This window comes from Ranitomeya imitator, chromosome 4 (assembly GCF_032444005.1).
Source record: "Ranitomeya imitator isolate aRanImi1 chromosome 4, aRanImi1.pri, whole genome shotgun sequence".
Classification (NCBI taxonomy): Eukaryota; Metazoa; Chordata; class Amphibia; order Anura; family Dendrobatidae; genus Ranitomeya; species Ranitomeya imitator.
In genome coordinates, this window is record NC_091285.1 from 620,946,229 (window position 1) to 620,973,075 (window position 26,847).

At 47.3% G+C, this 26,847-nt stretch overlaps 1 protein-coding gene across 4 annotated transcripts in view; it reads right to left on the bottom strand.

The window, feature by feature from the left end:
- Positions 1–26,847, bottom strand: part of KANSL3 (KAT8 regulatory NSL complex subunit 3) — a 170,791-nt gene that overhangs the window by 40,843 nt on the left and 103,101 nt on the right. For all 4 annotated transcript variants that reach the window (XM_069766622.1, XM_069766621.1, XM_069766620.1 and 1 more), the window contains exons 17-19: positions 22,765–22,840; positions 8,380–8,528; positions 8,157–8,278 (exon numbers count right to left, since the gene is read on the bottom strand). In XM_069766622.1, the coding sequence (XP_069622723.1) occupies positions 8,157–8,278; positions 8,380–8,528; positions 22,765–22,840 (347 nt within the window). The remainder of the gene's footprint in view (positions 1–8,156; positions 8,279–8,379; positions 8,529–22,764; positions 22,841–26,847) is intronic.

Here is a 26,847-nt window from a genome sequence, read left to right on the forward strand (position 1 = left end):
TAAAGGAGAATTTTCTTCTTTCCAACCCAGTGGTTGTAAATTGGAATTTTTATTTCATAACGTGATGGCTTGCTGAAGCTTCCACTACAGCAGGAGTGGGCAATTAATTTTTCCAAGGGCCAACATGAGAGACTGACTGTTGTGTAGGCAAAGACCAACTTCTGCTTATTATTACTAATTTTTATCACTAACACAGCTACAGCTGGGTTTCTTGTAACCTGTATCTTTTACTGTAGCAGATTAACAAAATCATAAACTTTATTAAAAGCTGTATGACATAAATCATTCTGCTCCTGTTATACAGCCTTACATATATTCAACAAGTATAGCTGCACCTTGATCGACAGCAGCCCCACATACAATATGTCCCCACAGCTCCACACACTAATGATGTCCCCGCAGACCCTCAAAGTATGATGTGCCCTCCAGCCAACACACATAGCATGATGTCTCCACACACAAGCATGACGTCCCGCAGCACTCACAGTTCAATGGCCCCTTCAACCCCCCCACAGATTAATGTCCCACCACAGTGTATGATGTCCCCACAGCCCCTCACACAGTACTATGGACCCACAATCCCGACACATAAGATGTCCCCACACAAGTATGATGTCCCTACAGTCACTCCAACAGTAATAAGGCTTCCACAGAAGCATGATGTCCCTGATGTCCCTATATCCCCACACAAGTATCAGGTTTATACAACCGTTCACGCAGTATGATGGCCCCCACATTTCCCTCATACAAGCACTGAACGTTAAGTAAAAAAAAAAAATATATATATATATATATATATATATATATATATATATATATATATATATATATATATATATATATATATATATATATATATATATATATATATATATATATTTACCCCACCCAGCTCCTTCTGATTCACAGATTCATTTGGGACAGCGTGTACTGAATCCACGACTTGATGATGGAATCATACCCACCAAAACTCTGTCACACAGGTTGAATGATGGAACAGGAAGCCAAAGGCTTCTTGATCCATCATATTATTCTCCAGTATATGTCCTGACAATATAGACACCAGTGAAATTGAGACATCAGGCAAGCAGTGGCCATATCGTGCTCAACTCTACTGTATCCAGCCTTTTGCTGTCTTACGATCCACACCGGAACAGCCAAAGGGCCGGATGTGGCGAGCAAACAGCACTTTGTACAAGTCGGCTTTAGAGGGACCTCACTGCATTACTGATTGTATACGCCCCCTAGTGGCAGGCAGTCAACATACTAGGTCTTGGAGTTACCTTTATACTTGGACTTTGGATATATCTATCAGGTAAAAAACAAAGAAGTACTCGTGGATGAATATATACTATAAAGCCCCAGCTGATACAGCAGCTAAAATAGGCCTGTTATGCCGATCGATGGGGGGTCCCAGCAGTTGGACCTCCACCGATCAATAAGTTGTCACCTAAATTGTGGATTAGTTATAATTGGGTTCTCTGGTGAAAACAAGTTAACAGCAGAAACCTCCATTATGACCTACAAATGTAGTATAGTGGGGTGAGCACAACACTACAGCCTGCAATGCCATTCTGTATGGCCGATAAATAGATGGGAAACTCTGATTAGAAGGTGACTGCTCACATGTACTTTCCATGTAAAGCAGAGGAGTGGCAGACAGATCAAGAGCAGGCTTGGGCAAATAAAAAGTGCTCTATAGTTCACATTTACATCAAAATAACAGGGTCTCTTGACCCCCACATAGTACTCCAGAAAGGAGTATGGAAATTGGAGAACTTCAGCTTTTTTAGATTCAAATTTCAAACATCATGACAAAAATGATGCAGTCTTACATTAAATTATGGCAAGTTAGGTTAGGCTATGGGTTGAACCAGATGGACTTAAAGGGAGGGTGCCGTGATTTTAGTTTTCGTATTAATAATTATTGATTATATAATCAATTATTTTTAATACAAAAGTAAATGTAGTACTTTAATACTTTTTTATTTATTCATTTTTACTTTTGCCACTGGAGGCCGCCATTTTCATTAGTGTGGGTGTAAGTGTCTGGGTACGACACTTGCACACCTCACTTACGGCAGCCATGGGCACAGGAGCCAACAGTCGGGCTCCGACCGCTCCTCCTGCCTCTCAGCTGTTACTTGGGCACGCCCCCTGGGCTGCTACGTCACAGCTGTGAGAGGAGATCGTGGCCATTTTGTTTTTTTCCTCTGTCATCGCACACACAGCTCAGTGTGTGCGATCATAGCAGGAGCTGCCAGGGAGAAGCTGCTGCTGGGAGCGAGGTTCGGGGTGAGTATCTGCAGCCAGGAGCTGTGATTGCAGCCTGTACTTAGTATTACAGCACAGGCTGCAATCACTGCTCACTGCCGTTCAGAGCAGAGCAGGGAGATCATCACACTGTTCTGCCCTGAACATGACTCAGCACTTCCTGGGAGAGGACTGAAGGTAAGTACAGAGCTTTTATTTTCTTATGCATCTACCACTGCTACCTGTCCCCTATATACACCACTGCTACTAGCCCCTATATACCACTGCTACCTGCCCCTATATACCACTGCTACTAGCCCCTATATACCACTGCTACCTGTCCCTATATACCACTGCTACCTGTCCCTATATACCACTGCTACCTGTCCCTATATACCACTGCTACCTGCTCCTATATACCACTGCTACCTGCCCCTATATACCACTGCTACCTGCCCCTATATACCACTGCTACCTGCCCCTATATAGCACTGCTACCTGCCCCTATATACCACTGCTACCTGCTCCTATATACCACTACCTGCTCCTATATACCACTGCTACCTGCCCCTATATACCACTTGCTACCTGCCCCTATATACCACTGCTACCTGCCCCTATATACCACTGCTACCAGCCCTTATATACCACTGCTACCTGCCCCTATATACCACTGCTACCTGCCCCTATATACCACTGCTACCTGCCCCTATATACCACTGCAACCTGCCCCTATATACCACTGCTACCTGCCCCTATATACCACTGCTACCAGCCCCTATATACCACTGCTACCAGCCCTTATATACCACTGCTACCTGCCCCTATATACCACTGCTACCTGCTCCTATATACCACTGCTACCTGCCCCTATATACCACTGCTACCTGCTCCTATATACCACTACCTGCCCCTATATACCACTGCTACCTGCCCCTATATACCACTGCTACCTGCCCCTATATACCACTGCTACCTGCTCCTATATACCACTGCTACCTGCCCCTATATACCACTGCTACCTGCCCCTATATACCACTGCTACCTGCTCCTATATACCACTACCTGCTCCTATATACCACTGCTACCTGCCCCTATATACCACTGCTACCTGCCCCTATATACCACTGCTACCTGCCCCTATATACCACTGCTACCTGCCCCTATATACCACTGCTACCAGCCCTTATATACCACTGCTACCTGCCCCTATATACCACTGCTACCTGCCCCTATATACCACTGCTACCTGCCCCTATATACCACTGCAACCTGCCCCTATATACCACTGCTACCTGCCCCTATATACCACTGCTACCAGCCCCTATATACCACTGCTACCAGCCCTTATATACCACTGCTACCTGCCCCTATATACCACTGCTACCTGCTCCTATATACCACTGCTACCTGCCCCTATATACCACTGCTACCTGCTCCTATATACCACTACCTGCCCCTATATACCACTGCTACCTGCCCCTATATACCACTGCTACCTGCCCCTATATACCACTGCTACCTGCTCCTATATACCACTGCTACCTGCCCCTATATACCACTGCTACCTGCCCCTATATACCACTGCTACCTGCTCCTATATACCACTGCTACCTGCCCCTATATACCACTGCTACCAGCCCCTATATACCACCTACCACTGCTACCAGCCCCTATATACCACCTACCACTGCTACCAGCCTCTATATACCACCTACCACCGCTACCTGCCTCTGTATACCACTGCTACCTGCCTCTGTATACCACCGCTACCTGCCTCTGTATACCACCTACCACTGCTGCCTGCCTCTATATACCATCTACCACTGCTGCCTGCCTCTATATACCATCTACCACTGCTGCCTGCCTCTATATACCATCTACCACTGCTACCTCTGTCCTGTGTAGCTAATCTAGTCCTGTGTAGCTAATCCTGTCCTGTGTACAGTATCACACAAGATAGGATTAGATACACGGCGCAGCAGTCAGTATCTAATCCTCTCCTATGCACTCCTCTCCCCCCTGCGTGTCTTTCCCCATTGTGGTTTATTATTTTTGTTGTGGGAGATGAGGGAGTCGAGGATTATGCGTTCGGTATGGTATAAAAAAGATTAATAAAGGACTTTATTCTGGCCGAGTCTTTATTTACAATACATGTGAGATCTATGTGGCGGCATTATGGGTGATCTATATGGCGGTATTATGTGAGAAGCATATGGTGGTATGTGAGAACACTGGCGGTATTATGTGTGATCTATATGGCGGTATGTGAGAACACTGGCTGTATTATGTGTGATCTATATGGCGGTATGTGAGAACACTGGCGGTATTATGTGTGATCTACAGTGGGGCAAAAAAGTATTTAGTCAGTCAGCAATAGTGCAAGTTCCACCACTTAAAAACATGAGAGGCGTCTGTAATTTACATCATAGGTAGACCTCAACTATGTGAGACAAACTGGCCCATTCCTCCATGCAGATCTCCTCTAGAGCAGTGATGTTTTTGGCTTTTCGCTTGGCAACACGGACTTTCAACTCCCTCCAAAGGTTTTCTATAGGGTTGAGATCTGGAGACTGGCTAGGCCACTCCAGGACCTTGAAATGCTTCTTACGAAGCCACTCCTTCGTTGCCCTGGCGGTGTGCTTTGGATCATTGTCATGTTGAAAGACCCAGCCATGTTTCATCTTCAATGCCCTTGCTGATGGAAGGAGGTTTGCACTCAAAATCTCACGATACATGGCCCCATTCATTCTTTCATGTACCCGGATCAGTCGTCCTGGCCCCTCTGCAGAGAAACAGCCCCAAAGCATGATGTTTCCACCACCATGCTTTACAGTAGGTATGGTGTTTGATGGATGCGACTCAGTATTCTTTTTCCTCCAAACACGACAAGTTGTGTTTCTACCAAACAGTTCCAGTTTGGTTTCATCAGACCATAGGACATTCTCCCAAAACTCCTCTGGATCATCCAAATGCTCTCTAGCAAACTTCAGACGGGCCCGGACATGTACTGGCTTAAGCAGTGGGACACGTCTTGCACTGCAGGATCTGAGTCCATGGTGGCGTAGTGTGTTACTTATGGTAGGCCTTGTTACATTGGTCCCAGCTCTCTGCAGTTCATTCACTAGGTCCCCCCGCGTGGTTCTGGGATTTTTGCTCACCGTTCTTGTGATCATTCTGACCCCACGGGGTGGGATTTTGCGTGGAGCCCCAGATCGAGGGAGATTATCAGTGGTCTTGTATGTCTTCCATTTTCTAATTATTGCTCCCACTGTTGATTTCTTCACTCCAAGCTGGTTGGCTATTGCAGATTCAGTCTTCCCAGCCTGGTGCAGGGCTACAATTTTGTTTCTGGTGTCCTTTGACAGCTCTTTGGTCTTCACCATAGTGGAGTTTGGAGTCAGACTGTTTGAGGGTGTGCACAGGTGTCTTTTTATACTGATAACAAGTTTAAACAGGTGCCATTACTACAGGTAATGAGTGGAGGAAAGAGGAGACTCTTAAAGAAGAAGTTACAGGTCTGTGAGAGCCAGAAATCTTGATTGTTTGTTTCTGACCAAATACTTATTTTCCACCATAATATGCAAATAAAATGATAAAAAAAACAGACAATGTGATTTTCTGGATTTTTATTTCTCAGTTTGTCTCCCATAGTTGAGGTCTACCTATGATGTAAATTACAGACGCCTCTCATCTTTTTAAGTGGTGGAACTTGCACTATTGCTGACTGACTAAATACTTTTTTGCCCCACTGTATATGGTGGTATTATGTGAGAACTGTATGACAGTATTGTGTGATCTATTTGATAGTATTGTGTGTGATCTATATGGCGGTATTATGTGAGAACACTATGGCAGTATTATCTTCAGAAAGCGGACCCATTCTATGGTGGTTCTGGCTGAGCACCTGCACGCGGGTCTGGGGTAATAGAGGGGACAGCGTGACCTCCAGTTAGGTGCAGTCAGGGCTGGTGAGGCAGCTGAAGAGAGGGGTCTCATTTTTATCGTTACTACATGGCTACATTTCCTTCCCAGCGTCACCCCGGACTGCGCCTGTCGCCTCGCTTTCACACATTGCCAGGACAGGATGGAGAAGACAGGATCTGAGGAGGGGAATGGGGTCTGTATGCAAAGTCTGGATCAGACCAGGCCATCAATCCGCAGAAATGTTTCCTGGATTTCTGTGGAGCAGACGGTCCATCCATGTGTATAAAAGACAGCGCTCTATGTACAATCCCTGGCTGCTCCGCGCACCAAACAGGGGGCCCCTATAGACCAGCACACTGCTCTCCTGAAATACTCTGTGCTGCTGTCACCCTGCTCCCTCCACCACATATCTCCCAGAATCCTTGCTGCCTGCCATCCTTGGTGACTGTCTACTTGTCAGTATAAGGCTGCCTTCACACTATCATTATTTGGTCAGTATTTTACCTCAGTATTTGTAGCCAAAACCAGGAGTGGGTGATAAATGCAGAAGTGGTGCATAGCATATGTTTCTATTATACTTTTCCTCTATTTGTTCCACTCCTGGTTTTTGCTCACAAATACTGAGGTAAAATACTGACCAAATACTGACCAAATACTGATAGTGTGACGGCAGCCATACTCTGCAGTCACCAACAAAATGGCTGCTCACTGGGTTCCTGAATATCATCCTCTCTAATCCCTTAGCAAACACCCAGAAGGGGAGGAGAGGAGACATCACACAGGTCAGCAGACTCCGCCCATAATTACTGCAGTGCAGTAATGTGAGCTAGTTGTACACTAGGTTTTTCTGAAATTTCAGCAGCTGCTCCCCCTAGTGTTGAAAAGTGGAAATTCCAAAACTTTTCAAATTATTTTTCATATTTTACTAAATTATAAACAAATGATAATATTTTTTAAGAAAATGTAATCATTAATTCTTTACATTTTTACAATTTCTGAAAAAAAAATTTTTTGATGGCACCTTCCCTTTAACATCTTCCTTCAACCTTAATAACTATGTAACTATGTTTCTTTGCTAAACAACAAGGAAAAAAAATCCAGTTTGGCTTAACTGCATTTGCAACGTATTAATGCAGCCTTAAAAGGGAACCTGTCAACCCTTCCAAGCCGTCTATATGGGCATGTAGTTCATAGAAACATGACTAAAATTATATCTTACTATATGTGATCTGATGTTCTTATCCAGAGAAATCCATATATTCTTATAGATAAATGAGCTATTAAGATCTATGGGCCGGACATAGATCTCCCGGAGAATCTGCGAGCTTATTATAAATGAAAGAAGGCGCTACCAGTGCGAGACATGTAATGACAGAGAACCGAAAAACTGGGACAGCATTGTTGGTATATGTTCAAAGTGTTGGTGCACATTCACATTCTGACCATTAATAGACAAAACTTATAACGAAAAAAAAAATGAATTACACCTTGGAGTAAGTAAATAATAGTAACACGTGTAAATAACATAGGGTACCCAGCTGACACTACTTTGATCAAAACTCAATCGGGATGGTCCCCAAGTCTAGAAAGTCCAGTTTTTTTGGTTCTGACTTTGTATATTAAGCTTTCCACAGGCTGAACAAAGTGCACAACACAGTCAGACCCAGGTCCAGCTCTGCCACCGGATATTTTGAGGTCTGCTGGCACACAGAGGTGAGTTACTAGCATTAGGGACCATTCTTATTGGGTACACCTTGTCACAGTGAGATGGCATTCATGCTCTTTTGATCTGATTGCACTGCATTTCCAAGCTATTAGGATCCAATTAAACATGACAACATTGCCTCCAGACCACAAAAAGTAGTGCACCCCTGCACTGTGCATTTTCATCAGCTATTATTTGTACTGTGTAGGACTTTAAACACAAGTTAATATCAATGTTTTACATACACTATCAGGCTATAGTGTATAATTACCTGTGTGGTGGATCCATTGTTGGCTGTAGTGATGGGGAGGGCAGCTGATTTACCACCAATATCTTGAAGGCTGAAACTCAACCCCTGCAGAAGGCTGCTGGCAGAGGCTCCAGGACTTGTTCCTAAAACACAGAGAAACACATACTGATAAATACAAAGCCTGTCTTGTGAATAATGATAATAGATTGGACACATATATCTAAGTCATTTTCTTCATCAGTACCTGCCATTGCTCCAGACTGTTGGTGCTGAACGGCCGGAGAAATACTGGAAGCTAGCCGGCTCTGGATGGAGTGAAAAGCACTGGGGGCGGATGTATTTGGGATCAGGGTTGAAGAAACAGCGCCTGACGGGGCATTTTCAGATATCAGCCTGCATGGAAGAGGAAGAAAATATAGATTTGTAAGATAAAAGAGTTACAATATACTGAGGTTATGTAGAAGAACTCTAAATGTACTGTGTCAATTTATAATGAACAGGTAGGCGTCCAAAAACTGGATTTTGGAATCACCGTAAAATACTTTTCTTGTTGAATACATTGGGGGGCACAGGACCTCGGGCAACTGCCCTGCCACTAAGAAGCTCAACACTAAGCATAAAAAAAAAAGAAGTGTTGGCTGCGCCTGTGTGGGCTATATCCTCTCCTCAGACCCAAGGCAACTTTGTTTAGTGCCAAAAGCAGTAGAAGAGAAACCCAAAACCTCAAAAAATTATCAAGAATCTGGGGAAGAACAAACACATAGGCCACAGGCAACAAGAAGTGATCCTCTGGCAGGAACAAGGTGTGTCCCGCAATGTAACTTTTGTGCATAGTGTCCGCCTCCTAGTGGCAGCAGCGTACACCCATAGTTTGCCGTGTCCCCCAATGAAGCGATAGAGAAATTCAGTGTTATCGTTAATAGCACGGGAGGACACAAGACTGTGGGACGACACAAGACCGTAGGACGACAAGACCGTGGGACGACCACAAGACCGTGGGACGACCACAAGACCGTGGGACGACCACAAGACCGTGGGACGACCACAAGACCGTGGGACGACCACAAGACCGTGGGACGACCACAAGACCGTGGGACAACAAGACCGTGGGACGACACAAAACCGTGGGACGACACAAAACCGTGGGACGACACAAGACCGTGGGATGACCACAAGACCGTGGGACGACCACAAGACCGTGGGACGACCACAAGACCGTGGGACGACCACAAGACCGTGGGACGACCACAAGACCGTGGGACGACCACAAGACCGTGGGACGACAAGACCGTGGGACGACAAGACCGTGGGACGACAAGACCGTGGGACGACAAGACCGTGGGACGACAAGACCGTGGGACGACAAGACCGTGGGACGACAAGACCGTGGGACGACAAGACCGTGGGACGACAAGACCGTGGGACGACAAGACCGTGGGACGACAAGACCGTGGGACGACAAGACCGTGGGACGACAAGACCGTGGGACGACAAGACCGTGGGACGACAAGACCGTGGGACGACAAGACCGTGGGACGACAAGACCGTGGGACGACAAGACCGTGGGACGACAAGACCGTGGGACGACAAGACCGTGGGACGACAAGACCGTGGGACGACAAGACCGTGGGACGACAAGACCGTGGGACGACAAGACCGTGGGACGACAAGACCGTGGGACGACAAGACCGTGGGACGACAAGACCGTGGGACGACAAGACCGTGGGACGACAAGACCGTGGGACGTCTGAAAGCAGTACAAACAGGTGGGAAAAAAAAATAGGTGACCATGTGCACCACGTAGCAGATAGAGGCCTGCAGCACCCTATGGTTTCTGCAGAGGCCAGTTTGGGGCATAGAGCAGAGCTTATCGAACCCGAGGAAAGGTGTGGACAGAGGCCGAGGTGGCAGCCATGGAAACCTGGAACACAAAGGCCCAATGGTTTACTGCCCAGGAGATACCCACTTTGGAACACAAAGGCCCAATGGTTTACTGCCCAGGAGATACCCACTGCTCTAGTGGAACGTAGCGACCCAAAGGGAAGATGTTCAACCTGGGCCTTGTAGGCTACCACAGCAGATCTAATCCATTTGGAAATAATTTTCTTGGATACTGACAGGCTATTGCAAAGCTTGTCAGGGAGGATAAAAAGATCCAGATGATGGAGGGAAAGCTCACAGGATGAGCTTGAGATGAGCAAAAAAAAAAAAGAGAGGAAGATGATGTCCTCATTGATGTGGAAGGCAGAGCTCACCTGTACAAGAAAAAAATGGCATGAAGTGTAAGACCACCTTGTCTTAAGAAAAACAATGAAGGAAGCCCTGCAGGAAGGGTAACTAGCTCAGACAAGCCACATTGAGTCATGGCCGCTGGAAATGCAAACATCTACAAACGTAACTTTAAGAATATGTTATGGAGAGGCTCAAGACAAACTCCTCGAAAGCACACAAAACAACGCTACTCCACTTGTTACCTGAAGAGAGGCAGAATTAGCCACTCTGAAAATCTTAACCCTCCCAGGTGCCAGCCCCTCTGGCTCCACCCCTTCCTCTTCCTGGCTTCGGCACTTTGAAACGGTGTGGGGCACCGAAGCACCTCGGCGTCTTCCTCCTCGCAAGATCGAAAGCTCACAGGGGACATAGGTTCCTACATTGTGGACGAGGTAGGCTGTTGGCTACTGGGGGCTGATTCTAGGCACTCCAATGGTTTTTGTCTCACTGTTTAGTAGTCTATTTTTTTCTGTCTTTTCTCACTTATAAAGTCTGAGCCTAGAGACATGCATGACAATTAGTGAAGTCTGCACTTGCCACTTACTATTACAAGTCACACAAGCATAGTAAGTTTTCCCTTGGTCATTCTGTGGCCTATTGTGCTGCCTGTATCCCTCCTGCTCCCTTGATGGTAGCTGCACAGAGGATAACTGACAGCTGAGTAGAATGTGGCCCCACCGGCTTGGGCTCCTGATTAAGCTCAGTCTGTAGCCAAACTAACCAAGGGATCCAGAACACTGGTTACCGTTGTGGAATGATTGCCAGTGACTACTACCGCTCCAGGAACACTGATTGCCATTGTGAGCGAGTCGGATCCTCCAGCCAGCACATACCAATATGGCTGGTTACGAAAGTAGTCCAGATTTCTGCAGGATACTTCCTTGTCCTGGTCGCCTTCACAGGGGAGGCGCAAATATTCCTTTTCCCCTTCCCAGGCGATTCGCTTCCCTCAGTATTCAGAATCAAGTTCTAGTTCAGTATTCATTCTAGATCTTTATCAGTTGGAAAAACTAAGAGAAATGATGGATAGTTTGGTGTCAGCTTTCAGAAGCATAACCGTATGAAGGTTTTAGATCCCTTCACAGAGCTGGTGGCTGCTTGATCTACTCCAACGGTGGTAGATACGCTGTTTCTCGCTAATCTAAGGTGACATCTCTACCTCTTGCAGAGATTGCAATGCTTAAGGATCTCTCAGACACTCTTATAGGGTCTGTGGCGAGGTCCGCTTTTGAGGAAGTAGGTTTTTTGCCCTTTGTCCAGCCTTTTCTGCCACATGGGTTTCCAAGTCAGTAATGCATGGGATAAGCATTTGAAACAGTTTGTTGACTGGCTTCTAGGATCTGGGATTAGTTTAGATCGCTAATTAGATTGCACAGGCAAGGAAGTATCTCTGTTCTGTCAACATCCTCGAGTCACAATTTGCCAAAAGCTGTGGATCAAGGTATGGAGGGTGGACTTGGCTTCCAGGAAAGCTTTGACAGGTCCTGCTTATTTGTGAATCCATTGGACAAGATCATTTCAGAAGCAACAGGTGGTAGAAACACTCTGCTTCCTCAGTCCAAGGCCAGCCGTCCCTTTTGGAGGTCTGTCCCTTTCACCAGTTTACTGCACCAAATGAGTCAGGTAGGACCAAAGGTCTCTCAGGAACTCTGGAGAGCAACCTTTAAGCCGGGGTCATACTTGCGAGTGCAATGCGAGAAACTCGCGCGAGTCTCTTGCCTCAATACCCGGCACTGCCGCCGGCACTCGTGACCGGAGCGTTCAGCTACAATGGCAGCACTTACTCCAGGAGTTGCGAATATCAAACACAGGGAGGGGCATACTAAGTCCATCGGCCATGGCTAAAGTCATAGGGATTCTGGACTGGGTAGAGGACAAAATTCCTCTAATCTCTGCAGTTCACATATCGGGGGTAGACAATTGGGAGGCAGACTTTAAGTCTCCAGTAGCTACCTGCAGGACAGTCGGCTCTTCACCCAGAAGTGTTCATGCAGATCTGTCGCTCGTGGCATATGCCGGATGTAGATCTACTGGCATCCAGACTTAATCACAAAGTATTGAAATTTTTGAGATGGTCCCAGGACCCTCAGGCGATTGCAGTCAACGCCCTGGCAATCTCTTGGTCCCAGTTATTTCTGCCTCATCTCTTTCCATCTCTACTACTTCTACCCAGACTTCTCAAGAAGATCAGGACAGAGGGTGTTCCAGTCATTCTCATTGCTTCAGATTGGCCTTGGAGAGCCAGGTATTCGGATGAGGTCAATCTCCTGGCGTATGTCCCATGGGCTCTACTGAACCACCCGGACCATCTGTCCCAGGATTCGTTATTCCATCCAAATTTACTGGTGCTCAAATTGATGGTATGGCTGTAGAAGCTGTGATTTTGAGAACAGCAGGACTGAGTCAGTCTGACATATCTGAGGGTCTGCCATCGCACTTGGAAGGCTTATTTTTGTTTGTGTGAGTCAACTTTGCTTGTAGCTTTTTCCTGGCCAGTGCTGCTCTCCTTCGGATTGGGCTGGGAGTTTAACTAGCTCAAGGGTCAGGTGTCCTCCCTGGTTATTTTGTTTCAGAAGGATTTAGCATCAATAGCCCAAATTAGAACTTTTCTCCAGGGGGTGGCACATGTTAAGCCACCCTATCAGGCTCCTCTGGACCCTTGGGATCTGAGTCTTGTTTTAGTCTCTTCAATCACCACCTTTTGAGCTGATCAAAGAGATCTCTGCGCTTTTTCTTTCTTATAAAGGTAGCTTTCCTTATAGCCATCACTTCTATTAGGAGGGTCTCGGAGGTTGCAGCTATTTCTTGCTTACGTCATTCCTCATCAGAATAAGGTAGTGTTGAGGCCGGTTCCGTCTTTTCTCCAGAAGGTGGCTTTGACTTTACACCTTAATGAAGATATTGTTTTGACTTCCTTTTGTCTGGCACCATTTCATCCTAGGGAGAAAGCTCTGCACAGGTTGGACGCTGTTAGAGTCGCAAGATATTATTTATTGGCTACTGCCTCATTTAGGCGTTCTGATTCCTTATTTGTTATACCACATAGCCCTCTTAAGGGTCAAGTCACTTCTAAAGCGACCATCGCCCACTGGATAAAGACTGCTATTATCCAGGTTTATAAGGCTAAGCCCAGGCCAGCCCCATTAAAAATTAGGACGCACTCTACTTGGGCGGTGGGAGCTTCCTGGGCGCTTGGTCATCAAGGCATCAGCCTTGCAGCTCTGTAAAGCAACATAGGGCATAGCTGCAGATGTTTTCCAAGCTTTACAGGGTGCACACTTTCGCTTCAGCAGATATAAGCCTTGTTAGGAAGATACTGCAGACGACTTCCGCTTATGTTACGTCGAAAAAGTAGGTGGTTACGGTATAATATTTAATACTATCCCAGCCTAGGGACAGCTTTAGGACGTCCCATGGTTCTGTGTTCCCCAAGAGGACAAAAGAGAAATAGGGATTTTTGTGTACTCACCGTAAAATCCTTTTCTCCGAGCCACTCATTGGGGGGACACAGAACCGTGTGTTATGCTGCTGCCGTTAGGAGGCTGACACTAAGTTGAGACAAAAAGAGTTAGCTCCTCCCCTGCAGTATACACCCTCATGCTGGCTCCCAGAGAACCAGTTCAAGCTTAGTGTCTGTAGGAGGCAGACAGGTCTGCTATTCAGACAGGTCTGCTATTCAGACCAAAACCTATTTTTATCCAGATCCAGTTCAGTGCAAAAGCAAGAGAAGATCATTATCTATAACGCTGGGAGCGTCACTATGTCCGAAGCCTTTATAGACTGCGCAGGCACGACGCGCCTAGCGTTACATTATAGCCAGTATCAGGGAAAAAGGGGGGAGCAGGGGGGGCATTTATGATCCGTGACCCGGACGTGGGGACACCGTGGACAATATTTCATGCCACAGCAATTTGTTACTTACACCACCTGATTCCTTTCCGCCGCCATTTTCTTGGTCCTCCTGCTGCCGGGATCGGCGCCTGCACAGTCCAAGCTTTCCAGCGCCATTTTCTTGAAGACACACTCAGTGTGCGCAGGCGCCGATCCCGGCAGCAGGACGACCAAGAAAACGGCGGCGGAAAGGAATCAGGTGGCGTCAGTAACAAATTGCTGTGGCATGAAGCTGTGGCACTTCATGCCACAGCAATTTGTTACTTACGCCACCCGATTCCTTTCCGCCGCCATTTTCTTGGTCCTGCTGCCGGAATCGGCGCCTGCGCAGTTCGCGCTTTCCGGCAGCAGGAGGACCAAGAAAATGGTGTCAGAAAGGAATCAGGCAGCGTGTGCACAGGATCCGCACATGACAGAACGGGGGTGCAGGATGGAAGCAGCACATGACAGGATGGGGACGCAGGATGGAGCAGCACATGACAGGATGGGGATGCAGGATGGAGCAGCACATGACAGGATGGGGGCGCAGGATGGAACAGCACATGACAGGATGGGGACGCAGGATGGAGCAGCACATGAGAGGATGGAGACCATATACCAATATAAATGCTCGCCACCCGGGCGTAGAACGGGTTCAATAGCTAGTCAACATATAACATCATATTAGAGTACAACATGTCAGAGTAAGGAAGAAACCAAAATACAAGCCATAAGGCTAACAGGGTGGGTGCTGTGTCCCCCAATGAGTGGCTTGGAGAAAAGGAATTTACGGCAGTACACAAAAATTCCTATTTCTCCTTCGCCACATTGGGGGACACAGAACCATGGGACACAGAACCATGGGACGTCCCAAATCAGTCCCTGGATGGGAAACAACATAACCGATTAACTCCGTGTACCAACTGACTATAGATGCGCTACAGCCGCTTGCAGAATATGTCTGCCAAGGGCCGCATCAGCAGATGATGGAGTATGGATATTGTAGTGGTTAGAGAACATATGCAGGCTGGACCAAGTTGTGGCCTTTCAAAACTGTTCTGCCAATGCCGGATGGCCCAAGAAGCGCCCACCGACCGAGTTGAGTGTGCCCTAATCCCCGCCGGGATAGGTCTGCCCCTGACCCGATAGGACTCCTGAATAGCCGACCGAATCCATCTGGCTATCGTGGCTTTAGAAACGGCTAAACCCTTTCTGTGACCCTCAGGTAGCACGAAAAGGGCGTCCGACTTACGGAAGGGTACAGTCCTCGAAATGTACCTCCTGAGAGCCCTTACTACATCCAGGGTGTGAAGGGCCTCTTCAACACGATGTCTTGGCACTGGACAAAAGGAGGGAAGAACGATGTCTTCATTAAGGTAGAAGGATGAGACCACCTTGGGCAGAAAGGACGGAGATGGACGAAGGACCATTTTGTCCTGGTGGAAGGTAAGAAAAGGCGATCGACACGACGGGCAGCTAGCTCTGTGACTCATCTGATAGAGGTTACTGCTACAAGAGAAACAACTTTCCAGGAAAGAACAGTCAGCAAAACGTCTTGCAAAGGTTCAAAAGGATTCTCCTGAAGAGCACCTAGGACCAAATTAAGATCCCAGGCCTAAACCAGCATCCTATAGGGGGGCTCACGTGGGAGACTCCCAGAACGAAAGTTCTCACTTGTAAATTTGAAGCAATCTTGCGTTGGAACAAAACGGATAAAGCCAAAATCTGACCCTTGAGGGAGCTGAGTGCCAAACCGAAATCCAAACCGGAATGGAGAAATTCCAGAATGGAGGGAACCGAGAAGACGAGAGGAGGACGTCCACGGTGCCTGCACCATGAGAAGAAGGCTTTCCAGGTGCGGTGATAGATGCAAGCAGATGTCGATTTGCGAGCACTAATCATGGTGGAGAATACTTGTTGGGAGAAACCGGCTTGAGTTAGGATCCAGGTTTCAACAGCCAAGCCGTTAAACGTAGGGCCCCTGAGTTCTGGTGGTAAATCGGACATTGGCGGAGCAGATCTGGGCGATCTGGCAGACGCCAGGGGACGTCGGAGACGAGCTGCACTAACTCCATCTACCACGTGCGGCTTGGCCAATCTGGGGCAACTAGGATTAGAGGAACCCCCTCCGTCTTGATCTTCCGGATAACCCTCGGTAGTAAGGGAAGTGGAGGAAAGACATACGGGTGATGGAACTGATGCCACGGGGAGACAAGCGCGTCTACCCCGATGGCCTTGGGGTCCCGAGATCGAGCTATGAAGTTGGGTACCTTGGCGTTCAGCCTGGAAGCCATCAGATCCATGTCCGGAGCTCCCTAACGAAGGCAAATCTACTGGAAGACCTCCGGATGGAGTTCCCACTCTCCTGAGGCGAGACCCTGACGGCTGAGAAAATCCGCCGCCCTGTTTTCCACGCCTGGGATATGCACTGCAGAAATTACAGAGCGGTTGTTCTCGGTCCAATGGAGAATGCGGGACACCTCGCGCACTGCCGCCCTGCTGCGGGTACCCCACTGATGATTTATGTACGCCACCGCTGTGACGCTGTCTGATTGAATCCGAATGGGATGACCCTCAAGGAGGGAGTGGAAACGTCTCAGGGCAAACCTGATCTCTCGGGTCTCTAGTATGTATCGGATGTCTTGACTCGTCTAACGCCCCTGGGCAGTGTGGTGACGAAATACTGCTACCCAGCCGAAGAGACTGGTGTCGGTAGTCACTACCAGTCAGTGAATCGGAAGAAAGGACCTTCCCCGAATGACGATTCCAACGTCCACCATTTGAGCGCTTGCCTTACCCATGCGGACAGAAGACATAGCCAATCGAGAGATAAGGGACTCCTGTCCCAATTGTCCAGAATCACTTGTTGCAAAGGGCGGAGATGCAATTGGACGAAGGAAACAGCTTCTATTGCTGCTACCATTTTTCCCAGGATCCTCATGGCAAACCGAATGGAATAAAGGGAGGGACGACGAAGCGTCCGGGTTCCCAGCTCAAGGGCTTGGGCCTTGGACAGAGGGAGCATAACCAACCACTGGAAGGTGTTCAGGATCATCCCTAGGAAGGAGATCCGCTTGGCCGGAACGGGGGAAGACTTGTCCAAGTTTATCAGCCAGCCCTGGCGAGAAAGAGTATCCAAGGTAATGTGGACGCAGTCCTCACAAGCCTGGTAGGACGGTCCCTTGATGAGGAGGTCGTCCAAATATGGCAAAACGACCACTCCCCGGGAGTGCAGAACGGCCATCACGGCCGCCATGACCTTCGTGAATACCCTGGGAGCAGTGGCGAGGTCGAAGGGTAAGGCCATGAATTGGAAATGGTCCCCCTGAATGGCAAAACACAGAAACCTTTGATGCGGTGGGAAGATTGGGATGTGAAGATAAGCATCCCTGATGTCGAAGGATGCCAGAAATTCTCCATTTTCCATTAAAGAAATGACCGATTGGAGGGATTCCATCTTGAAGTGCCGGACCTTGATATACCTGTTTAACAACTTTAGGTCCAAAATGGGCCGCACAGCCCCGTCCTTTGGAACGATGAAGAGGTTTGAGTAGAAACCGCTCAACCACTTGTGTTCTTGAACCGGAACAATGACCCCGTTTCGCCAGAGAGATTCGATGGCGCAATAAAGTGCGCGAGCCCGAGCCTCTGAATTTGGGAGACGAGAAGAGAAGAACCGTTCGAGGAGAAGCGGAAAATTCTATTTTGTATCCGGAAGACACCAGGTCTCTCACCCATTAGTCGTGAATGACGGAAAGCCAGACATGCTGAAAAAGCAGGCGGCCCGGCTACTTTGGTGGTGTCGTCCGGATGACTTCGCGAGTCATTGTGAGGAGAACCTGGTTCCCTTGGGTCTGGATTGACTAGGTTTACCTTTCCAGGGCTGGTTGGGCCTGTACGAGACCTGGGGCTCTCTCTCAACGCGGTGATCGTCCCGATCTTGACGAGGCTGTGGAGGTAGACCAAAACGGGCTACAGTGAAAGGTCTGTAATCAAAACTGTTGGTGGCATTGAAAAGTCCGCCTGGGCCTTTGCTGCGGGAGAAATGTGCTTTTCCCTCCTGTAGCATCGGAAATAAGCTGGTCTGACTTTTCTCCAAACAGTCATCCACTCTGAAAAGGCAGAGAAATTAAGGACTTTTTAGAAGAGGAGTCCGCTCGCCGCTCCCAAGCCATAATGCTCGCCTAATGGTGATGGCGTTTGAAGCTGCAAGTGCAGCGCAGTTCGCTGCATCTAGAGACGCATACATCATAGTCACCGGTCATGGCAATTTGTTTGGCGAGATCCACTGTCTCTGATGGAAGAGCCCTGTCCTGAATGGATTTTGCAAGGGCATCTGCCCAGAAAACCATTGCCTTTGCGACCCATGCCGCAGCGACAGATGGGGAGAGAGAGGAACCTGAGGTTTCGTAAACAGAGCGAGCAAGGTTATCTATTTGTCAGTCTGTGGGATTTTTAATAGAAGCCCCATCAGGCAAGGATAAAAGCATTTTGGACGATAAATGCGACAAGGGAGGGTCCACTAAAGGAGGCTCCGTCCAATCCTTGATAAGATCTGCAGAAAAGGGGTATTTTGCCTCAAGGGACTTTTTCCCCGTAAAGCACCTATCAGGTTGCTCTCTGTGTTGCCGGACACCGCATGATCCAGGGTCGAACTAGAGCAATCGTCAATTTTTAGCGCGTGATTGACGGCTTCAATAAGAGTATCCGCAGTCGATTGAAACTCCGGGTAATCCGGGTCCAGAGATGCCTCTGACTCATATTCTGAGTCTTGTTCGCTGCGAACCCCTGTAAAGGGTGAGCGAGAAGCGGAGTTACCGGAGGCTGAATGGCATGAATGCTCTGGTGAGGTAATGCAGATCCATTTTCTGGATGTCTGTACCTTCAGGTGTGATCGGCCCCTGCTGGCCAATGATTCCCCTGTAAGGGGGGAGGGGGGGGGGGTCTCTTAACCCAGATAGGTGACTACCTCGATCCGCAGAGGGGTCTTGAAGGGATTCAATCGCTTTGGCCAAAGAAGCCATGGATTGTGACAGTGACGCAGCCCACTCTGGGGGGCTAGGTACACTGGGGTCGGTAGTGGCGGAGGTCTCCTGAGCGCATTGGGGATCACAGACTGAGCAGAAAGGGGAGCTTTGAGGCCGAGGAGCCTGGCAGGTGGTACATGCAGTGAAAAAGGTGGTATGTACTTTTTAGATTTAGGCTGCAACATGATGTACCCCAATATAAGTTAAAGCTGCTACCTGGGAGCGCTGGGGAATAAAACTGCAGGAAGCACCTAGTGCAGTCTCCTTACCCAAGTCCTGTGTCCCACAGTCTGATGAGGCGGCGCGCTGAGTATGGGAGAAGACCGGCATCCAGGGCTGCTGACACGTGCAGAAAAGGCAGCCGAACAGAGGGGTGCCTTGCAAGAAAGATGGCTGCCAAGAGTTGGGAGGCACTCTCGCATGAAGCGTTAAAAGCCAGGTCTGTGGGCGGAGCCGCTGGAGGGACATGAGCAGTGGGCGGGGCCTATCTGAATGCGGCCTACACTTGGCCGAGGCCGGGGACTAGATTTATGGCTTTGGCAGGCGCGCACCAGCGGCCCTCCGGAAATGCGCTGTGGAGCCCTGCGATGTCCCTGCCACTATGGAGCCCTCCTAAAACTGCCAGGAACGACCCCTCCCAAACTGCTAGGATCCCCATGGCACTTACCCCATATTGAAGGGGATTGCAGAGCAGCTGTGCTGACCGGAGTTGTTTGGACGGTGCAGGCTTGGAAAGCCTCAATCCACCAATCGCTTAAAGGGGGGTGGAGAGGAACCGTCCACCTCCTTCCATCATCTGCTTTTTCAATGGTGATGCAGTAGGGGCTGCACGGACGCCAAGATGGAGCGTGCCTCTGTACATCCAAGGGTCTGATCTGGTGGGCAGGGCAAGTTGTCCGGCAATAGGCCTGGCTGCAGAAGAGGATACATGGAGGCGACATTCCATGTGCTCATCTCTTAAAAGGTGTGGGGAGATCGGTGCTCTTTAAGAGACCCGTTGCCCCAAAAATCAGCCCAGGCAATGGCATCCCACGTCGCAGGAGAGGATACGGAGAGGCGACACTCTCTATGCTCGCCTGTTGTTGGTTCGGGGAGATCGGAGCCTTGAAAGGTTCCATCACCCCTTCGTCCGGGTAAAAATTAAAAAGCGAAAAATCAAAATAAAAAAAAGATTTTGGTCTGAATAGCAGACCGGTGTGCCTCCTACAGACACTAAGCTTGAATTGGATCTCTGGGAGCCAGCAGGAGGGTGTACACTGCAGGGGAGGAGCTAACTCTGTCTCAACGTAGTGTCAGCCTCCTAGTGGCAGCAGCATTCACCCATGGTCCAGTGTCCCCCAATGTGGCGAAGGAGAAAAGGAGATTTTTTTTTTTTAATTTACTGTAAAATCTGTTTCTCGTAGTCCCCATTGGGGGGGACACAGCTCCTTTCCTTGGTTGCCCAGTTGGGCATGCAGTTATATTTCTTATTGTCTTAATTCTTTTCTCTTTCTACAGCTTTCTCACAAAACTGAGGAAGCCTGGCTCCAGCAGGCGAGGTATAGTCTGCTGGGGAGGAGCCAATTTTATTTCATTGCAATAATAGTTTGAGCCTCCAGGTGGCAGCAGACTACCACATGGTTCTGTGTCCCTCAATGAAGACTATGAGAAACAGATTTTCAGGTAAGCAAAAAAATCTACTTATTATTAGTGCACAGAGGACAGACAAACCAGAAAAAAAATAAAAAGGTCCATATAAATTGCATTATATAAGTGGAGTGTTTTAGCCCATCTTCTTATATGGATTCACCTCGGTCTAATTTCTGTCAGGCGTGATCTCATTTAAAGGGAACCTGTCACCATGAATCCGCAGTCCAATCTGCAGGCATCAGGTTATAGAGCAGGGGGAGTGGAGTAGATCGATACATAGTCTTGTGAAAAACAGACTGTATAACTTGTGTGTTAATCATTTAATCCTCTGCTCTTTCTGTGATATTTCAGTCCAGTGCACACAAAGAAAGCTGTCAGTCACTGGACTGAAAACCCCAGAAAGAGCAGAGGTTTCAATGATTAAATCACAGGTCATACTGAATCTTTCCTCAAAAAACTGTTCCCCCTGCTCTGGAACCAGACTGGACAGCATTTTCATGGTGACAGATTCCCTTTAAGAGCTTATGTGCATTTAACGCATCAAATACAACAATATATTCATTCAGGCTTGACAAATGACTACTTAGATATGAAACATGTTGCCTGGGAGGACAGCGGATGTTTCTTTTCTGGCTTTTTATTTTTTGTGCTGTTGTGTAGAAATTGTTGTGCTTTTTTTATACTACTGGATCAATAAAGCAATTCTTTTAAGAAGACGTGAGTGCTGGCTATCGTTTGGACTGTTGCTGTTACTTTGGCCGTGCACCCAGACAAGTGAGCCAATAGCCAATTGCTATTTTTTTCCACAAATATATTCATAAATTTCTTGGGCAGTGATACTTTTATGCACACATATGACACAACACAGGGTAATCAGAAAGTGTGTGTTCGCGTGCGTGTAATGCGGCAGGTGATACGGGGAACATGTGTGAAGGCACAGTGAGAAGTATTAAAGCGACTCTCCACCACTGACAATACAGGTGTCTGTACATTTTTATGGTCACTGTACCTATTGTCCTGGCCCTACTGCACAGTTTTGGCAATTTTGCTTCCAAAGAATCAAAGAATACAATGAGACGCTGGACGAGTGTATCTATAGCCACTTGAAGCTTAGTCTTTTTTGTTTTCCAACATTGAACAGTACACCGGTAATCAATCTATATGATAGGAAAAGTCATACAAGAAATAAAAACACACTTTCAAGTAATGTTTATGCGCTATGGTTTCCATTTTACTATTGACTGCCATGAGGTCTATGCATCGGCCAAGACAGAGGAGGAGGCCCTCTTAGGCTTCTTTCACACTAGCGTCGGAATCTCCCCGTCGCAATGCGTCGGGGAGAGATTCCGACGCTAGCGTTTGCTGCATTGCACAATGGGTGCAGCGGATGCATTTTTCCGGCGCATCCGCTGCCCCATTGTAAGGTGCGGGGAGGTGGGGGCGGAGTTCCGGCCGCGCATGCGCGGTCAGAAAAAGCAGTCCGTCGGGAGAAAAAAAATGTTACATGTAGGGTTTTTTTCTCCCGACGGTCCGCCAAAGCACGACGCATCCGTTGCAAGACGGATGCGAAGTGTGCCAATCCGTCGTCAATAGAAGTCTATGGGGAAAAAACGCATCCTGCAAGCACTTTTGCAGGATGCGTTTTTTCTGCAAAACGACGCATTGTGACGGATTTAAAAAAAACGCTAGTGTGAAAGTACCCTTAGCTTTCAGAAAGAGCAGCCGCCTTCATCTGCAGCACTGGTGACGTACTGACTGTATCAAGCACAAGTTGGAAGTGGAGCTGTTGGAGAGATACACAATTCAAGATACATTTATGACACAGAACGTACTTGGGTGAGGTTAGAAGACTGGTCATCTCCTTGGAGCCCAACGAAGATTGGGCAATCATAGGTGAAGACTTTAAGGCTGCATGAAAGTAATTAAGAGATAAACAGAAGGGTACAATCATTAAGATAATGTAAATGTAAGATTGCAAAAATCACACAATGAAGTCCAAAAAGGAGAAGCCAAACGTGATCAATTAGGAAGATTGGGACAGTTCGTATAAAGATAAATACCTTTATTAGACAAATGGTAAGAGGTAACAACACATACAAAAGGTGCCCACACATTAATAATAAAAGAAGAACATAAATACAATAACATTTTTAAAACCAAACCACTTAGGCAATATATGAGCGATACATATTAACCTGAAAATGCAGGTGAATCAATGTATGCAACTGCTTCACCCTAGTCTAAATAGGAAATGCAAAGCATAATATGAAAGGCCTAGACTCAAACAACCAAGGAGCTGATAATAGAAGAGATCTACAGTACAGACCAAAAGTTTGGACACGCCTTCTCAGTTAAAGATTTTTCTGTATTTTCATGACTATGAAAATTGTACATTCACACTGAAGGCATCAAAACTATGAATTAACACATGTGGAATTATATACTTAACAAAAAAGTGTGAAACAACTGAAATTATGTCTTATATTCTAGGTTCTCTTCTTCCTTTTGCTTTGATGACTGCTTTGCACACTCTTGGCATTCTCTTGATGAGCTTCAAGAGGTAGTCACCGGGAATGGTTTTCACTTCACAGGTGTGCCCTGTCAGGTTTAATAAGTGGGATTTCTTGCCTTATAAATGGGGTTGGGACCATCAGTTGTGTTGTGCAGAAGTCTGGTGGATACACAGCTGATAGTCCTACTGAATAGACTGTTATAATTTGTATTATGGCAAGAAAAAAGCAGCTAAGTAAAGAAAAACGAGTGGCCATCATTACTTTAAGAAATGAAGGTCAGTCAGTCCGAAAAATTGGGAAAACTTTGAAAGTGTCCCCAAGTGCAGTGGCAAAAACCATCAAGCGCTACAAAGAAACTGGCTCACATGAGGACCTCCCCAGGAAAGGAAGACCAAGAGCCACCTCTGCTTCTGAGGATAAGTTTATCCAAGTCACCAGCCTCAGCAATCGCAGGTTAACAGCAGCTCAGATTAGAGACCAGGTCAATGCCACATAGAGTTCTAGCAGCAGACACATCTCTACAACAACTGTTAAGACGAGACTTTGTGCAGCAGGCCTTCATGGTAAAATAGCTGCTAGGAAACCACTGCTAAGGACAGGCAACAAGCAGAAGAGACTTGTTTGGGCTAAAGAACACAAGGAATGGACATTAGACCAGTGGAAATCTGTGCTTTGTTCTGATGAGTCCAAATTTGAGATCTTTGGTTCCAACCACCGTGTCTTTGTGCGATGCAGAAAAGGTGGACGGATGGACTCTACATCGCTGGTTCCCACTGTGAAGCATGGAGGAGGAGGTATGATGGTGTGGGGGTGCTTTCCTGGTGACACTGTTGGGGATTTATTCAAAATTGAAGGCATACTGAACCAGCATGGCTACCACAGCATCTTGCAGCAGCATGCTATTCCTTCCAGTTTGCGTTTAGTTGGACCATCATTTCTTTTTCAACAGGACAATGACCCCAAACACACCTCCAGGCTGTGTAAGGGCTATTTGACCAAGAAGGAGAGTGATGGGGTGCTACGCCAGATGACCTGGCCTCCACAGTCACCAGACCTGAACCCAATCAAGATGGTTTGGGGTGAGCTGGACCGCAGAGTGAAAGCAAAAGGGCCAACAAGTGCTAAGCATCTCTGGGAACTCTTTCAAGATTGTTGGAAGACCATTCCCGGTGACTACCTCTTGAAGCTCATCAAGAGAATGCCAAGAGTGTGCAAAGCAGTCATCAAAGCAAAAGGTGGCTACTTTGAAGAACCTAGACTATAAGACATAACTTCAGTTGTTTCACACTTTTTTGTTAAGTATATAATTCCACATGTGTTAATTCATAGTTTTGATGCCTTCAGTGTGAATGTACAATTTTCATAGACCTGAAAATACAGAAAAATCTTTAACTGAGAAGGTGTGTCCAAACTTTTGGTCTGTACTGTATATATGCGGCGCACACTCCGACAAGGTCCGCAACGCGCGCCGGGGTGTGCGTCGCACTGCAACCACCTATCCGCTCAGGTAATTATTTCATCCCTGGTCCCACGGGAATTAGATCTCTATTATCATTTCTCCTTGACCTCACTACCTCCAATATTCTGGATACAACATAAATGATGTCAGTATACTGTTATAACTTACCTGCACACCAGGCAAAGATTATGCTTTGCACTTCCTATTTAGACTAGGGTGACAACTGTTGCAGACATTGATGCACCTACACATTACATTCAATGCATATTCAGGTTAATATGTATTGCTCATATATTGCCTAAGTGGTTTGGTTTTTAAAACACCAGGGTTACTTACTGGTAACAGGTTTTTCCGGAACCCATGACGGCACACCTGAGAGAGGGGATCCGCTCAGCCAGGACAGGAAACCCTACTGAAAATAAAAGGGCGGTACCTCTCCCTCGCTTCAGTTGGTTTTCAGAGCATGAGAGGCCCCCCTGGTTAGTACACATGGCAATCCAACACCACATCATATTAACTAAAAAAGCACCCAAAACAATAGTGCACACCGAAAAGGTGATAAAGGGGGGGAATATACAGGTGCCGTCATGGGTTCCGGAAAAACCTGTTACCAGTAAGTAACCCTGGTGTTTTCCCTTCCCCCATGACGGCACACCTGAGAGACTTTTGTAGAATGAAACCTTAGGAAGGGACCACCGCTTGGAGTACCCTTCTACCAAAGGTTAGGTCAGCAGAGGAGGAAAGGTCTAGCCGGTAGTGCTTGAAAAAAGTTGAGGGTGAGGACCAGGTAGCAGCCTTGCAAATTTGATCAATTGATACCTCAGCCTTTTCCGCCCAGGAGGTAGCCATGGCTCTGGTAGAGTGAGCCTTGATGCCTTCAGGAACCGGAGTGCCACCCGCAGAGTAGGATAAACTAATGGCCTCCCTAATCCATCTAGCAATAGTACTTTTAGCTACCCCACACCCTCTTTTGCTACCCTGAAAGGCTATGAATAGGGTTTGGTCTTTCCTCCACTGACTAGTCATAGATATGTACTGTAACATAGATCTTCTCACATCTAGCATGTGGAACTTTTGTTCCCCTGGATTTTTGGGATTACTACAGAAAGATGGTAAGGTAATCTCTTGACTGCTATGGAACTTTTGAACCACCTTGGGGAGATAAGCCGGGTCTGGTCTTAGAACGATCCTGTCATCAAAAACCTGAGTATAAGGAGGGGATATTGACAGGGCTTGCAAATCACTTACCCTACGTGCCGTTGTTAGGGCTACTAGAAGAACTGTTTTAAGGGTAAGTAACTTAGGTGATAACTCCGGTAAGGGCTCGAAAGGGTGTTTAGTTAGAGCTTCTAAGACCAAATTTAGATCCCAAGGAGGGATTTTTGGGATAACGACCGGCCGAGATCTACTGCAAGATTTTATGAATCGTGAAACCCATCTATTTGAGGCAAGATTACAGTTATACAGGGCCCCCAAGGCTGAAACCTGAACTTTAAGGGTGCTGGTTGCTAACCCAAGATGTAATCCTGCTTGCAGAAATTCTAGGATAGCACCCACTGGAGCCACCTCCCCCAATGGTTCACCCAGGAAGTCAAGAAATTTTTTCCATGTCCTACCATAGATTCTAGAAGTTATGGGTTTTCTGCTTTTCAACAGGGTGGAGATTAAACCTGGTGAGAATCCATGGCGACTTAGTAACGCCCTCTCAAATTCCAGGCTGCCAGATGGAAGCCCTTCACCTGAGAGTGGGTTACTGGGCCCTGGGTTAGTAGGTCCGGAATTTCTGGCAAAATCCATGGATCTGTTACCGACATCTGTCTTAGAAGGGAGAACCATGGTCTCCTTGGCCAAAATGGAGCTATGAGGATAATCCTCGCCTGATCCTCTCTGATCTTCCGGATCACAGCTGGGATCATCACTATCGGGGAAAATGCGTAGGCCAG